The sequence below is a fragment of the Astatotilapia calliptera genome, chromosome 12 (genome assembly GCF_900246225.1).
Source record: "Astatotilapia calliptera chromosome 12, fAstCal1.2, whole genome shotgun sequence".
NCBI lineage: Eukaryota > Metazoa > Chordata > Actinopteri > Cichliformes > Cichlidae > Astatotilapia > Astatotilapia calliptera.
Genome location: NC_039313.1, coordinates 33,899,281 through 33,915,479, shown reverse-complemented (window position 1 = coordinate 33,915,479; position 16,199 = coordinate 33,899,281). Strand labels below are relative to the sequence as shown.

Here is a 16,199-nt window from a genome sequence, read left to right as displayed (position 1 = left end):
AGAGATGTGGGCCGTCCTACAGTGGCCCACTTGTTGCTGCAATGGAAAACCGGAGGTGGATTTAGACGTTGAATTCACAAATTCTACTGTCATTACTGCAGAGGTAGATCTGATGGTAAAAGCAGAGGCATTTTGGTTAATGGCAGTCAGCGGAGCTCTCTCTGACAAATGAAGCTAGTGGTCTGTGCGTGAGAGTGGAAGTTGTTGGTTTATTTAAATGACTCATGATGTCTTGCATTGTAATCAGAAGATTCTCATAACAAAAAATGGAAATGTATCATGAGTGAAAGTGCAGTTTTATGAAGGTAAATATGATGCAAAATTCACGGGCCTGTAAGATAAAATGTAGAAAACATTTTAAGTTTTGTTTTCACTTTTAAAAATGTTTCACACTCTTGTGTTACATCTACAAGCTCTCACACGTTGCTACATGTTTACCTTAGTACAGTTTAGGCCAGCAAGCCCACGGGGTGTGATCATAAAGTTATGAGAACGGATCAATAAAAGTTTGATCCATTCTCACCTTGTTGTGCAACTTTGGACCATTTTCAGCGTGGCTGCTATTCTCTCAGAGGAAGTCCCATTATCTAATTGTACCTCTGGTATGTGCTGGATTTATTCCACTGCGTCAAAATGGTGATTCCTCAACCCTTCAGTGGGTGTGCTTCAACCTTTTAGAAAAGCAAATCTGTCGAGTGTACTTTGCACTCAAACTGGACAGCTAAAAACCTGCTAAGCTGTACCTGCAGACCCAGCTCTCATCAGCCGTGACAGTGCGAGATACAAAATCTGGGTCAGCTGGAAGCAGAAGTCTGAGGTTGGTGAGAAATCGCAGCACGGACAGTGAAATTTGTCAGAACTGGACATCCGGGGAGGGATCTAAAAATAGCAGCCACGCTGGAAGATGACTGAGAAGATGACCTTATGCGATTGGCCAAATATAAATCAGGCAAAGCTTTTGAATTTTATGAATATGTTCGAAAGTTCTTAATCAAATGTTATAGTGTAATAACAGATATGTGGGGAGGCAGCTAAATAGCTGACTTTAACACTTTAAAGTGGTTGAAGACAAAGTGATTGAACTTAACTGGATTGCTAATCAGCACACATAATGTGCTACACTGTATCTATACCTGCCTTTGTCTGACGCGATCCTGAAAAAATATATATACACTGTATATGAACAAAAAGTAAATAATCTAATAAAAAGGGAGCACACAAACATCCCTGTACATACAGATATACCTTTGAATTTTGGTACTTGTACCTCAGAAACAGATTTTGTGTTATTTTCAGGAGGTACAGAGGGAGAAAATACATGAACTTTAAGTATTTTTCTTTGTTTTAAAATGGGATACAGCATTTCATAACCAAAGGTTGACAAAAATTAAATACAATAAAAGTCTTGATAGATTTTGTTCTTGCATACTTTTATTCATTTCTTTGAATGCTTTGGAAGGAGGGTCCGAGCTCAGAGGAGGGAGACCTTTAAACAGTTCACCACACTTTTAGTCAGTAGTGACAAATGTCCATCGCAGATATAAAGACCATCGACATTTCTGAGCTTCGGCCCCCCCTTTCCCAGACCACACCTTTACAAGATATGCAACATAGAGAAAATAAATAGATGCATGTTAAAGGCCTTTTCCATATACAAATATATTTTATGAAGCTTATTGTACAGGCATTTCTTTGTTTAACCTACAGCACAACATTTACACGAGAAGATGAAACAGTGAAGTAAAGGTCGATGCGCTGCGCTGTAGATGACTGCGCCGATTCATACTCGGAAAGTTGAGTCACAAATGCAGAAAAAGCAAGGATCCAAAAAGTGACGCGTCAGCAGTCGTCACATCTGCAAAGTTGTACTGGCACCAACGGAGGAAGCCACTTCATTCTATAACATGCATTTCTAAAAATCGTGTCGGCACAAAACGAGGAAGCACAAACTGTAAAACGTGTCAGTACAAAATATAGAAAGTTACACAATCTGCCCTCGGGTATTGACACAAAATAAATGTCTCTGGATTATCAAAATGGTTTGAAATACATTTGAGAATAAATTCCACAAAAGAATACGCGCTATGTTCACTCTGGAGCCTATTTTGTACCATAAGAAAAATACTCAGCTGCTTGCTTTGACTTGAGCTTCACGATGAATCAACTCGAACTTTTTGTGAAGCAGAAATCCACCCATTCAAAAAGGCACTTCTATCTCAAAGACGCATCATTGTAGTAGAGTGAGCTATATACAAAGGCAATGTACAAGTGTATAGAAAAAAAAAACGCTGCTATAATTACGTCTACTTGCTCTGAATAAATATTTGGTTTTATGAACTGTGACAATAACGCACAACTCAAGGCAAGGTTACGACATGTTAACTGCTCCTCCAGGTGTGCCTGTTGTTTGTAGCTGATCTGACTCGAATAACACACCCTCTAATGATTTATGTAAAACCCACTCTGTAGAATAATACACAGTAATAATAATAATGACGGTCATATTGCTCAAAACGTGAATAACAGAAAGGACATAATAATGCACAGCTTGTTTTTGCTTCATCTCATTTTTTCTACTGCCACCACTGTACCCAGCTGATGCTAGTAGCTTGCACCAAGTACCACTTTTCTGTTTTTCCTGAAGCTGAAAAACAGCACAAAGGTGAAACTGAAATCCAAGTAAAAGTCAGAGTAGCGGTACCTTTCAATATCCTATACCTTCAAGAAGTTTTTTTGGGGGGGAAACAGGTAAAAAAGAAAAACTTGCATATGTATTTTTTCCTGTGAGAATAAAATTTTGGGAGGAGAGTATTTAAATGAATCATAAAAACTTAATTTGCTAAATTTGGTAGCAGGCAGTTTACTGCAAATTGTGCTCAATTTAACACTGAAAAAAGTTCATTTTGACCTGATAGTTGGAGTGTTCATTTATTTTAAGCCATCTACCAATTTGTACGAATGAATGGCTTAAAGCTGTCAGCCCGTCCTAAAGCTCTTCCCCCCAAATGCCTACAGTGCAGCCCGACATGTTTCTGGTCCTCAGTAATACTGGTGTTTTCATGAAACGGATCAGAACGTAACTGAGTTTGAAGCGGAGCTTCGCAGAGAAGAAAAACGTCCCAGCAGAAGTTGCACCCCTGCAAAAATCCATCTTCTGCTGGGTTTTAAAGGCAGCCAAATTACTTTTTCAGAAATTTTATCCACCTCCACCTCCGAGACCTCACGCAACACTTTCCATCAGTTTCTAACAGAAGAGTATGTCAAAAACATATTTCTCCTTCAGCTGCCTCTCACTGAGCATTAATTTTTGCAGTTCTGGCCTCATGCTAACAAGTTAATCTGGCCTCACCTACGAGGTTTACTCATGAAGCTTTTTCATTTTCTTGGAGAAGCAAAACATGCCTCAGAATGTCCCTGTTAATGAGGAGACCATATGAATGTAGCTTACTCTTCCACCTATAATAAACTCTAAAAAAAATGTTGGTTCTGTACAACAACAGAGTTAAACATAAATATGTAAAGCAACCTAAAAGTCTACGTCACAATTCTGGCTTTGGAATCTAATATAACCCTTTATAGCAGCCAAGCCAAAAAATGATACAATAAATTCTCGTATGGTGAATAACACAGTGATAGTACAGACATAAATACTTACACATAGTAACAAAAACCATGCAAATGCGAGCAGAGGTGACCTGGAGGTGACAACTTCAAGCTGTGAAGGAGAGAAAGATGAGTACAACCACCTCGCCCTTCCACGGGCACCAGCTGAAATGAAGATCTTTTTGGTTTTTCCTGAAAAGTGAATATTTTCCTTCAGTTTTTGTCTCTTTTATGCCTCAGCTGGTGTTTGTATGCCTTGATAGTGGGTTTATGATCGCATCCACCCTGCCGTCGCCCAACTGATAACTGAGCAGCGATGATAAATACGTTTAAAATACAACTTTTACTAGGATAACTCACGTGATCCATTTCTTCCCACTGACAGTCACATCGTCACCTGGAACAACAGGCGGTGCTCTCCTCCAGTGCAAAAGGGAAGTTGTATTCACTTGATATTTGTATCTGAGTGAGTGTATGACTGCAGGAACAGGAGAAGAGACCGTCTTTATGGCTGTATGTGGGTTTTTTTGTTTGTTTGTTTTTTACTTCTCTTTATGACACGAGGTGTGTGCGATGAGGCCTGGGAGGAAAAAGAAACTATCTACAGGCGCAGGAATCTACTGTCATGTTGGGGTAGACTTTCAGCACCACATTCTTGTCCTCGTCAAAGAAAAGGATGCTGAGGGAAGACATTTTCTCGGGGACACAGCACGGCTCGGGGATGCCTGGGATGACGCCCACCGCCCGCACTATGCTCTGGATGGTGGCGTGGTTAGATGGCTTCAGAGCCTTAAAAAAAAGAGCAAATAAATGTCATTTTAAAGTAAAAGTTAAACAGTTATGAACTTTTGATGAGCCAACAGGACATGTTTCTAACAAGCTGGGCCTTGTTTTCCAGAGTCACAGAAACCCAGAGTGATAGCAAATATTCACACGTACATTTATTTTTCCTTCTACCGAACATATTTGAAAGCAGAAAAAAGACATTCAAAACGTCCCCAAATGTATAACCAATTCAACAATATCAAACTTTACTTGTTGCTGAAGTTCTGCACATGTAGTTTTCCTATTTGCCATTTAAGATCATATATAATCTTATTTGTCAAGGGCATAGCAATATTATTCAGTGCAACTAGCATGCAGCATTGGCCGAAGGGTCTGTGGGTCTGAATTTAAGTTCTACACGCCCAGCAGTTCACCTGCACAGCTGCTTCATTCTCAACAGGAACTAGTAAGCGATAGAAGTCTTCCCACACCACTCCACAGGAAAAAAAAGTGCACCCTTTTAATCATGGCTATTTAGAAGCTTCTAAAACTTCAACCTGACAAACGAGACAACGTTTTCTGCACAGGCTGAGCAGAAAAGCTGCAGGAGAGGGAGGCGGCTGCCTTAAAAGCCCTAGGCTCTACTTCTGGGACTAATTACCTCCGACTACAAAGACCTGTGACTCCGACTTAATGAATTAAGTGGATGTAGCTCGTGCATTCCGGCCATGTTTAAAATACCTGCGTGGTTATCTTATCACCGGTGCCACGAGCTAAAAGGGAAGTTGATGTTTAACATCAGGCAGATGTTTTTTGTGTCTCTCACTTATTTCCATCTTCTGTGTAAAGGCTTAACGTTATCCTCTGTAGATACTTCATTCAAGATACTTGGTTTGTTTTAGGTAATAACATTTTTATTGAATTTTGATGAGGAGGTCAACCAACTGTTTATGAGGACGCCGGTTTTCTTACTAAGCATGTTAGATGACATCTGTAGCTTCACTATTACTGCAGGTTTAATATAGTAGGACTGCTTGGGCTAAATCTAGATTTACATCTGATGTGCATCTTTAAAGACAAAGATACAATCTGAAGATAAAAGCATGAAGAACTATCTGCACAACTACTGTAACTACTTTAACCCTGCTGTTGAAGATCAAAGCCAATGACATAAGGCTTGCCACTGTTGCCTGTTATATAAAACAAAGATAGCAGGGACCCCTGAGGTTGATTTTCCCCATGTTAAATTAATGCAAAGCAGTAAAGAGACTGCTATCTGAATGTAGCCCGTCCTATTTACATAATGTATACCATACTGCAAAAAAAAAAAAAGTTAAAGACTAATGTCTGCAGTCTTTAGTTACAGAGCCAAACAATTCTTACAGGGGTCGCCAAGCCAAGCCAATAATGTACACTGCTGGTATAGAAACTGATGGCTCTAACTTTCAACTATTCTTATCATTTGCTTATGCAGACATGACTGTCATTTAGGACTGCGTCATAAGGAATCATTAATAATCACCATGTAAAGAAATGGTTTTCAAAAAAGTTACTCTGGAAAAACAGAAGCTACTGGATTTAACTTTAGCTTAAAAGTATGGGGACGACCACCTAATGGGCTTCACTATTGTCAGGCAGCCAGAGCGGAGGCCATAAGGATTTCTGCAAGTACGGAGATGGTTAAATGTTCTTTCCTTCCACAAATTCTGCTTGGATAGACAAATTATTTGCTTTTCATTATAGCAACTAAATAGACATCATCCTTTCAGAACCATTAGTAAATTCACTCTGAGACTTGCAAATGATAAAGTTGTAAAGATGGGCTGCTGGTGCTAGCATTGCTAACGTTAACCTCACACAGCACATGAATCTAGGGCAAAATACCACGCGTATTTCTGCAGTATTTAAAATATGATAAGATTGCAGTGAGAGTGGTTTCTAGTGGCTCTTAAATATTAGAAAATTGCCAGTTGTTTAAATGAGAGAAAAATAGCCCAGGTGACCAACACTTAAACATTCAAAACTGAGACAGTATAACGGATGAGGTTAAGCATTAGCCACATATTTATTGTTAAAGAGACATTTGTTAATCCCATTCTTTTCATAATGAAAATAGATTTTAAATCTGTGAACTGTAGAGACAGGAAGTTCAGTTAATTAGCAGTCTGGCTAGCAGTGCAGCCTAGCATTGGCCGATACTGAATGACACCCGGCTTCCATGGTTACGTGTCAGTGACTCTGACACAAAATGTATAACTACAAATTTTTTAAATATCTATATACTGCAGAACTATGTTGCTTTGCTAAGCTATCACAATTTTCCATTACAGACAGAAATAAATGTGCTATCGCTGTTTTTTGTACTTACGTAGCAGTTGGTCTGATTTGTTTTCTCCAATTTAATCAGCTAGCAGATTATTCACCATCTTTAATGGCCATACTTTATTGCCTCGGACCACCCTTTGGTTCTTTGCCCATGTAGAGGATATAAAGAGTTCTGCTCCTGCAGATCACCTGTAAGTTGCCTAAACTGCTTTCATAAAACTTTTATCTGCACTATTAATATCAAAACCGAACAAAAACTAATTTTAACAAAAAAAAAACATTGGTTTTTGGTTTATTTATAATCTTCAGTTGTGAAAAAACAAAAACAGGTTCCCAGATGTATTGTCTAGAGAGTATTGAATTAGTGCTACCATTTTAGGCTGTGATCACTTTAAAAAGAAAAAGTTCCATCTTTAACCAGCTCTCACAAGTGACCCATCTATAATGACGAAGTCTACCAAAGATCAGCTTTCCCTCTTCATATAGCTAATTGGTAGAAATACTATAATTGCCACCGTACTGAGCTTTACCTTCTCTAACCCACTAATTTTTTGCTTTGGCACCTTTAGTACTGTCTAAAAGCACTATAGTGTGGTGCTACCGGGCTTTGAATCTCACCTTTGGCATGGGGAACTGGCAGGACCCTGAGCAATAATAGGCATCAAACGACTTGGGCGATATAATCCATTCGCTCCATCCAATGTCGGCAAAGTCAACTTTCAGGTATCTCCGAGCGCAGTTCCTGGGCTCGTTCCACTGCTTCTTTCGCGCCTTTTTAATCGTCTGCTCATCAAACTGTAGCAAGGGCATCTTATGCCGCTGATTCTTGCGTGTCTTTTTACGCGGCCGGCGTGCCTGTTTGTTTTCAAATGGTTCGTAGGGAGTTGTCTCGTCCCAGCCGGTCGTCTCATATGGGTACTCGGGACCAGGAAGTTCATTATTTTGCAAAGGTAGGAGAACATTCACTGAGCGCCTGTGTCTGGGCTGCGGCTGTCCTTCGGTGTCGTTTTGCTCTTGTAGTCCCACTTTATGGAAGCCGTGTGAAATGGAGCCCTCACCTCTCACTGAGTGGGGCCTCTGGAGAGTAGCTACCACACTTTCAGGCTCTGAAATGGCAGAGTCATTGGCATAGACCAGGATGTAGGGTGAGCGGTCTGACAGGAGCTTCTTCCACGGCTGGGAACCTTGTGAAGCCACTTCAATCCCAATAAGCAGCTCGTCGTGGTGTTTGGCCTGGTTGACCACACGAGTTATGTCCTTCCACTGCCAAGATATGAAGTCCCTGTAGAGGGTGGACACATTGATCCGAAAATGTCCAAGAGTCCTCATCTTGTTATCCACAGATGCAAAGCTCCAGATGACCATGTGGATGTGGCTGTGCCTCCTGGGACCATGGCGAGCGCAGCTTTTGGACCTGGAGCAGCCCTGGGTGCTGTTCTGAAGGTCTCCAATGTAATAATGAAGAGTAGCTGACAGGATGTCTTCTGATTTGGTGAGGGAGGTGAGGTTGAAAATCTGCAGCTGTTTCTTGTTTATAGTACCTGTGCATATAATGAGTAATATCATGAACAGAGTGCAACACGGTTCACATCATTTCAAAACTGACCATGGCCTTTCCTAAACTTTACTGCTAGTAATAATAATTTATATGTTTGTATTTCCTCTTTTTAGTCCAGCGTTTTCATCATCGGGCTTATGTTGTGCACTTTTTTTGCTCAGGTCATGAAACAGTTGTTCACCCTAATGCAATAGAATTATTTTGGGATTTTAAAAAACGTATTAAAAAAATCATTAATTACAAAATATTTTTAAAGATCGGCAGGACACAGGACAATTCACCCAAGCTTTAACAGGCTTTCATTTTGAGGATTGCTTCAATCAAAAAGAAAATTGTCACTGTAAAGAAAGAACAGACCAGTACTTTAGAAGGTTTCTTTAACATTTTAAACATGTCATTGCTTGCAACAGCATAGCAGAAACTCCCACTTATCTCCACTGCTTTGGGATAAAAGCAGAAATTTCAAGCAAAAACCAAAAACTCCTGCATGGCCAAATTCTTCTGAGGATCAATCGTGAAATATGTTTGTGATTTGGGTGAACCTGCCCTTTAATGCTATACCATACAGCAGCCGGGCGACAGGAGGCAGTGTAATCTAACAAAGTTTAACCCTAAGTGGCAACTGGTCGCCCCATGGTCCGAGTGATAATAACACAGCGAAGTGTAAACACTTGAGGGTTTATTGGATTAAAGTTACTATAAATGAACCTGAAGAAGAGGGGGAAAAAAGCTCCAGCTGAAAGGACATTAGCGCTCGCTGCAGTGGAAACTCAAACGCTGCTACAGCTCAGGCAGTCTGGGCAGCTGCCAGATGCTGGCTCGAGAGAAAATTTATCAAGACTATCTGACAGTAAAATCTGAAGGTGTGAACAGTTGTGCGGCCAAGCTATGTTAAATTGCATGCCACCATCTGATGCGAATCTTTTACTCTTACTGGCAAAAGGAATGCGTAACAGGTTGTTCACATTTCCATTACTGGATCAACAGGTGTATTTCTTTTTCAGCTCCGCACACATGAACGGCATCGGTCTTAACGAATTTTACATTATGCTCTATAAAATAAGACTTACTCAATATTATAGATGTTCTTTCTACTTTAAGTTTTTCATCTATAGATGGAAAAAATGTGCCGATTTGCATTTTTACTATGCAGGTGATTCAAGCTGATTGAGGCAAAATGGAAACATATAACATCAAAAAGGCATGCCGGTCACTGACTTCTATGCTGGTAGAAGTCGGTGTTCTTAATATACATAAAACATTTGATACATACCCCAATGCGCTTTGAAACTACGAACAGTGTTGCCGTCCTTGAAGGGAAATCCAGCGCTGTTGTACTTCGCGTAAAGCATCTGCATGTGCTCCGTCATCGTATCCTGTAAAAGCGCATCCCGGTCTTCTTTTGTCGCGTATTTTTTATCCACCGAATGCGTAAAATCCACCTTTAGTCTCTCGGGGATATTGTCCGTTTTCAGCATCGCGCACAATCCAACGCACAAATAACTCCATCCGTAAAGCAGCACGATCACAAATCGAGAGTAGAGTGCCATGTTCGAGGCAAAGGAAACGTAGCAAACGAAAAAATAACAGCTGTGGAAAAACTAACACGTTTCCGAAAGTGGCCCCTATCTCCAGAAACACATACCATCACCTGAGTCCTCTGCAAGAAAATGACACCATCACCTTTGACACCGGTCACAACAAGAGAGGAAGATGCGTTATCCAAGTTGTCTCTACTTTTGATAAGTTGCAGGTCTAAATGTGTTTGAGTCAGTAAATTAAGTCAGTAAAAAGATAAAAATAATAATGATAAAAAGGTTCCGGCGCGCAGGATGAGGTGTGAGAAAGCAGAAGGAGAAAAACTGCGCCTCTCCGACTCCAAGCTGATTTCAGGTCCAGCAGTCAACCGTCCCTCAGTCTCAGCTTTCATTGAAGGTAAAGCATGTTGTGCTTGGTATTATAGGGCTTGTGGGACCAGCTGGGTATTCCTCTCTCCTTTCTCTCACACACACACACACACACACTGCGCACACACACGTACACATGCTCACCCTCAGAGAGAGAGAGGGGGAGAGAGAGAGAGAGTTTCCTGTTCAAAATACTTCTACGCACATTCAGCCTGGGGACAAATTATCTCGAATTATCTCGTTATCAAGAGCCGAAGGGGGCGTGTTTTGTCGGTTGACTCGAGACGGAGAGAGTGAAAATATTTTACTAAACGACATTCCAGAGGTTTATTGAACTGATTTCAACACCTAAACTGCTGCCAGAGAACAGCCCCTCCGTGCGCAATTTCTACTCCGCAGAGCTGCGCGTCCGGGCCGCGCTGCTGAATGAAGCGGCTTATTGTCGGCATTAAAGGCTTTCTTCCCTACTTAGTTTAGTTCAATGGAGTTAAGCACACACATCCTGTACCATCACAGTCCGATCCGGATGCATACTGTTCCCCGCCTTCCCCCCAAACAGCCATCAGGCGGGGTTTGAACACCCCACCCAGTCGGCCTGCAGTCCCCCCCACCACTGGTCCTCTTTCAGGGGCACTCGGGAGGAAATGATTAGGGCATTTCCCCGCCCTTGGACATCTGATGGCAATAATATTAGCATGCCATGTCTTTCATAGCAGTCAACAGGCTGAATGACTTTAACGTCTTCAGCTGCTACCAGATAAGCAAGAAGCATCAGGAGAGGAGCGTGAAGGCTCTGCCTTCCATTCTACTTTTGGAAACTCTAGGAACCACAAGCAGGCCTGCACTCAGAGAGCAAAGTGCTCTATTGGGATATGAGATAATATGAGGTCTTTAAGATATGACGGGGCCTGATCATTTAGCACTTTGTAAGTTGGATGTTGGACAACTCTGGATTTAACTGTAAGCCAGAGTTAAAACCAGTCCCTAAAGTGGACAGTGATTAAGAGTAGTACTGCCCTCAATAATAAAACAGTTGTCAAAGGAAAAGAAAACTTATTCAAGTAAAGGAACTTACAAATGGTCAAATTCAACATGTATGTCCGTGACTGTTGAACTGGTGAGTTTTAACAACGGTGCCCGTGGTATTTAACTATCCAATGAAAAACCAATTAATTGACTCCTGTGCTGAAAGACACTTCAAAAAAACCATGACTTTATAGATTGAAACAAATGTTCCAACAACACTTCAGCTATAATATTTAGTTTGAATCTTCTATTTTTTTTATGTTAACACCCGAAGTCAGTTCTGAAAATAAAGCCAACATGAAGTGTCAGAAACTGCAGTTCCACTTGTGGCCACTTGAGACTGGCCCAAAAAGTGAGTCAATCTCGTATATTTGTATAACATTCCCAAATCTATAGCATTAAAACAGATGTTTTGAACCTGATTTTGGTCTCGATAGTTTCACCCTTCATTAAAAATTGTACAGAAAGGCTTTTAGGTATAACAACACAGGCGGCTCCAATCAGCAGAAGTCTGCTAGGCCACACCTCTGCTAATTAGACATTTTTATTGGGTTTGTATTTTTGGACAGGTGACATCCTTCTCAAGTTAGCGCATTCAAAAACTTGGGTGTCTACGCTGCCCACTCGCCCATCCAACGGGTGACAACAATAACCCATCAGCCTTTTTGGCTGAGGGGTAAGAAGTGGTTGTGTGTTTGAAAGTGAAAGCGCTGTAATTTAGCTTAGGATTTAATTTGGAATTTATTTTTGCATGTCGGCAGCTATCACTAGATTCACAAGGTTATTGTAATATCTGCATGCCAATATTAATCTATTAATCATAAGGTTGTAGGTAATGAGATGTCAAACACAATAATCTATGAGTGAAAACTACACAAAAAGACATCAAACTGAGGTGAAACTGAGCTTGTTTCATAGAAAAGACTGAATCGTGCCTCTGCTGCAGTCTGAATCCACCACTTTGACTCAAGTTGTGCATATTAGACCTCAGACCTCTAACTAATGTTTTAACATTAGGGGTTTTAACGCTTCAGTTAAAACCCCAACAGCTTAAAAGCCCAATAAAGGAAATGAAGGGGAATATTACTGTTTAACCTGGACTTTATTGTGAAATCATCCCTGTTTGCAGACACATGATCTGGGTGGATTCCAGTAATCATTTTAAATGCTGTTTTCTACAGAGGTAAGGCATTCAAAGAACAACCAATGCATTTCAGATGCAGTGCACTTGTTTGCCTGTTTGTTTTAGATGGCCTTTTTCCCGTCTTGTGCACATCTGCTGTTTTCATTGGAAGGTATTTGGAATGACTGATGCAACTTTCAGGGTGGGAGAGAGAATAAAGCAGCCAGTTCCATCGCCGTTACCTGGCCACATAAATGAGCCGTGGCCTGTAAACCTAAACAGCTGTAGATGAGGGTGAAGTGTTCATTTGCTGCCTGACTTCTCATTTCCAAACACAATTACAAAAAAATCTCCAAACTGAAAACAGAAAAAACAACAACAAATAACCAAGTAGTGAGACAGGCAGGTGGAAGGTTTCTCAATTACAACATGCCCTGCACTCAGGTTAAATATGCTGTTCAACAAGGCAGTCAACAGAGAAACCAGGTCTGAATATACTTCTGCTACTTAGGTTGTAGTTTCAGCAAGAAACAAAGAAACAGTTTAAGATCAGTTTACACACCAGCAACCACAAATAGATGATAAAAAAAAATACATAAAACTGCACGAAAACATGTTAAAGACTGAAAATAGGCACATCCTACATTCCCATCTGTGTCACTTTTATAACTCCATCAGACTTTTCACCAGCTTTGCTCACGATAACCACAAAAACAGGCCCAGAACTCCTATCGTCTTTAAAAAAGGGAAGGAAAAACAAAAGAACAGTAATGATTAACAACCCCAAACCAGACCGTCATTTCCCTAACCCCAGTTTTTACAGAACCACAGCCCAAATAGCCTTGTCACCACACATATTATTTCAATGAGGACAACAGGGTCCAATTCGGTGAAAACAAACAGATGCAGCAAGTGGAATGCTTCTCTGGTATCAAGCCAGATGAGAAACATTAGACGTTTGTATTAGAATGAACTAATTTGTTTGAAGCTTGTGACTTTCAGGGGAAAAACAGGTGATAGATTAGTAATGAGAAAATTAATATAAAGGCGAGATAAAATGTGGAGGTGACAGTGTGAGCTTAAAGGCTCAGCAGTTAAGGAAATAAGCTTATTTGATTTAGATGAAAAGATTGATACCACTTGCACGTCTGTGCAGCAGATAAATGTTCAGATACAGGTTCAGAACAGCCACTCATAAAACCCCAATCCTAACCCCTAGCCATTTATTTCTTTATGCGTGCATGTCTGGATTAATTAACCAAGATTTAATGTGTTCATTATTTGTTACTTACCTTTGGTAGGTTTTTGATTTGAATCTCCTGGCTGGCTGAGGCCTCTCTGTGTGGAGTTTGCATATCACTGTGCCTACACGGGTGTCCTTTGGGTAGTCTTCTACCCTCAGACTTGCTAGTTAGGTTAATTGGTGACTCCAAATTGGCTGTAGGTGTGGATGTGAGAGTGTGTGGTTGACTGTCCCTCTGTTAGGCCTGTGACGGACTGATGACCTGTCCAGGGTGCACCCTAAATCTCGCCCAGTGAACGTGTTTAGTCCAAAAAAGGACTAAACACAATAAACAGAGGTAGATAAGTCTGAGAAGCAGCATTACTGCTATCCCCCCAAATTTTCTACATGCAGAGACATTGAGTCAGCAGAATGTACAGAAAGCAAATTTATGAACTAATAAAGACTCAACTTCTAGATTTAGATACTGTTACAAAAAACAACAAATAATAATCCTGAAATTAAAGGGATTTAAGTTACCAAAAGCCCTCTGAGAAAATAATTTAAAAATGTCATAGTGAATGACTAATATGTAAATGATAGGGCACTTTGATGTCCCGTAACGTGTGCCTTGCATCTGGAAACATACGGAATGCTTTAAGCCCATTACCCACTCTTCCAGTCCAATTGGAGCTACCGCAGCCTGGGGGAGGACATGAAAGCAACCCCCATCATCTTTCAAAGCTCTTACGCCTTTAATTTGTTTAGACAAACAGCCCAAAACATGCCAGACCAAATGATGATACGAGCCTGGGGTCTCTGAGCAGGTTCTTGCCCCTAACTAACTCTGCTTGCTTGGGTAAGTGCCAAAAGCACAGTCAATCCCGACCTGGATGCAACAATTTAAGGCCAAAGTTAGACATAAAACCCCAGAGTATTTGCAAAGAAACTTCCAAGTTGTCACACGAGTCCATCAACTTCATCCTCTGGGATTCCTCAGTTTAAAGCCTTTTTTTCTCCACTACAACACCTCCACCCAGATGGCATGCATGATATGAGGGGAACAGTGTAAATGATGGTCCAACTACAGCAACTCAGTCAAATTAGAGGCTTCCAGTGCTCTCCAATATGTGCCATATGTATGCAAGTGTTGGCGACGGCCTGTGAAGTTTAGACTGTCCTGACGTTGTGGTCGTAGATGACAACATGGATGTAGATGTCCGACTGCAGGAATGTCCTGTTGGAGTCCTCGCCAGGACCAGACTGAAACCCAGCACAGAAAAGTTAGTGGTGCTTGTTTGGGGGTAGTGCTGTCTACAGTCTACAATCGTGCATTCAAACGCAAAGCAAAGAACTAAACATTTGTGATGTTTTCGACTGGTCTCATGAATTTTCAAGATCTCAAGACATGTTTTCAGAAGCTGTATAAGAAAAGATGGATGTAGCGTCCGTCTGTAAAAGTGAAGCCAATGTGGACAACTCTAAAATCTGCACTCTCTCTAATGGCCAGCAGGGGGCATTAGACAAGGAGTCAGATTCTATAGAAGTCTTTAAGAAAAGGCCCCTACCTGTCACTTGATTTATGACATTATTAAGGACTTTCTGTACAAATTTATGATCTGTATTTATGAAAGTTTTCTGTTTTTTTTAGAACAAAAAAGGTGAATTCATGAGACTTTTTAAACATCATCTTTATTACTTTTTTCTGCATCAAACCTGCATCATTTAGAACCAAAACTGTGAGCTGAAAGAAGCTAAAATCTTCAAATAAATACAGAGTTGCTGTGGTTTTAGAAATACCAAAGATAGCTTTCCAGTGCATGGGAATATTAGTTTCAGTGTTAAATTAAAAATATCACCATACTGAAAATGTGACAGCTGCCACAGAGAGAGTATGTTAGCAATTAAACAAAACCGCACATCTCTAGAGCACACCTCTTTATAATAGCAGGTATATTAAAGGGGAGGCCAAGTGCTGCATAATTTGACAGTGACTGTAACTGTTCATTTTCCAAGATGTTTTGTGTTACTTTGGCTGTCAAAGCTGACACAGCCCCACCACTAAGATGTGAAGCCACTACCAGCTGGGAACATTTATTTCAGGCTAAGTGTGTCAAAAGCTTCTGGAGGGAACGGAACCATAGCGAACCATTACACTCAATTTACACTTTTACCTAAGCCACACTTGTGGGTGTCCTAATAACTGAGACAGTCTTCCTCTGCAAGTTGAAAAGAGCATCAATAAAAATAAGCCAATAAACCTGATGTCACAGACACAGTGAGAGATAATGGGAAATGCTGCTTAAGGCCAAGCATTTTTTTTTCAAATGTTATAGAAACCAAACACTGTCATTAACACTCACATTTAAATTCATGTCAGCTTACCCTGTTCTTCAAATTTGAGCATCAAGGGGTTTTTTTCTCTCTAACTTTTACTTTGCCAAGCCAATCAAGCCATTGTCATAACTGAAAAATGACAACCCCTCCACCCCAACCCACTTTCTGGCAGGGATAGAAAAGCGGTCATGGAATGACAAAGGCAGAAAAACAAACAAGCCACCCCAAATGAGTTGATGTGAGCTTTGATTTTGGAAGGTTCTCCGGTGGCTCTAAGGCCACATGAGCAGCTAGTGAGCTCATGGCGGGTTAAAGGCCGGATGGTTCTGTGCT

At 40.7% G+C, this 16,199-nt stretch overlaps 2 protein-coding genes across 7 annotated transcripts in view; both read right to left on the bottom strand.

Annotated features, from left to right (window-relative positions):
- Positions 1-1,409: 1,409 nt before the first annotated feature.
- Positions 1,410-10,292, bottom strand: bmp3 (bone morphogenetic protein 3). Its single transcript, XM_026186879.1, has 3 exons — positions 9,525-10,292; positions 7,312-8,234; positions 1,410-4,392 (listed from the first exon to the last, which is right to left on the bottom strand). The coding sequence occupies exons 1-3, from the start codon at positions 9,799-9,801 to the stop codon at positions 4,201-4,203; spliced, it is 1,392 nt and encodes a 463-aa protein (XP_026042664.1). The 5' UTR covers positions 9,802-10,292; the 3' UTR covers positions 1,410-4,200.
- Positions 4,334-16,199, bottom strand: part of cfap299 (cilia and flagella associated protein 299) — an 88,002-nt gene continuing 76,136 nt past the window's right edge. For 2 of the 6 annotated variants that reach the window (XM_026186881.1, XM_026186886.1), the window contains exons 6-7: positions 13,600-14,792; positions 12,268-13,042 (exon numbers count right to left, since the gene is read on the bottom strand). In XM_026186881.1, coding sequence (XP_026042666.1) covers positions 14,700-14,792 — 93 coding nt within the window. In that variant the 3' untranslated portion in view covers positions 12,268-13,042; positions 13,600-14,699. Of the gene's footprint in view, positions 4,393-12,267; positions 13,043-13,599; positions 14,793-16,199 lie in introns of those variants that run through there. The other 4 variants (XM_026186882.1, XM_026186883.1, XM_026186884.1 and 1 more) reach the window with 4 other exon arrangements.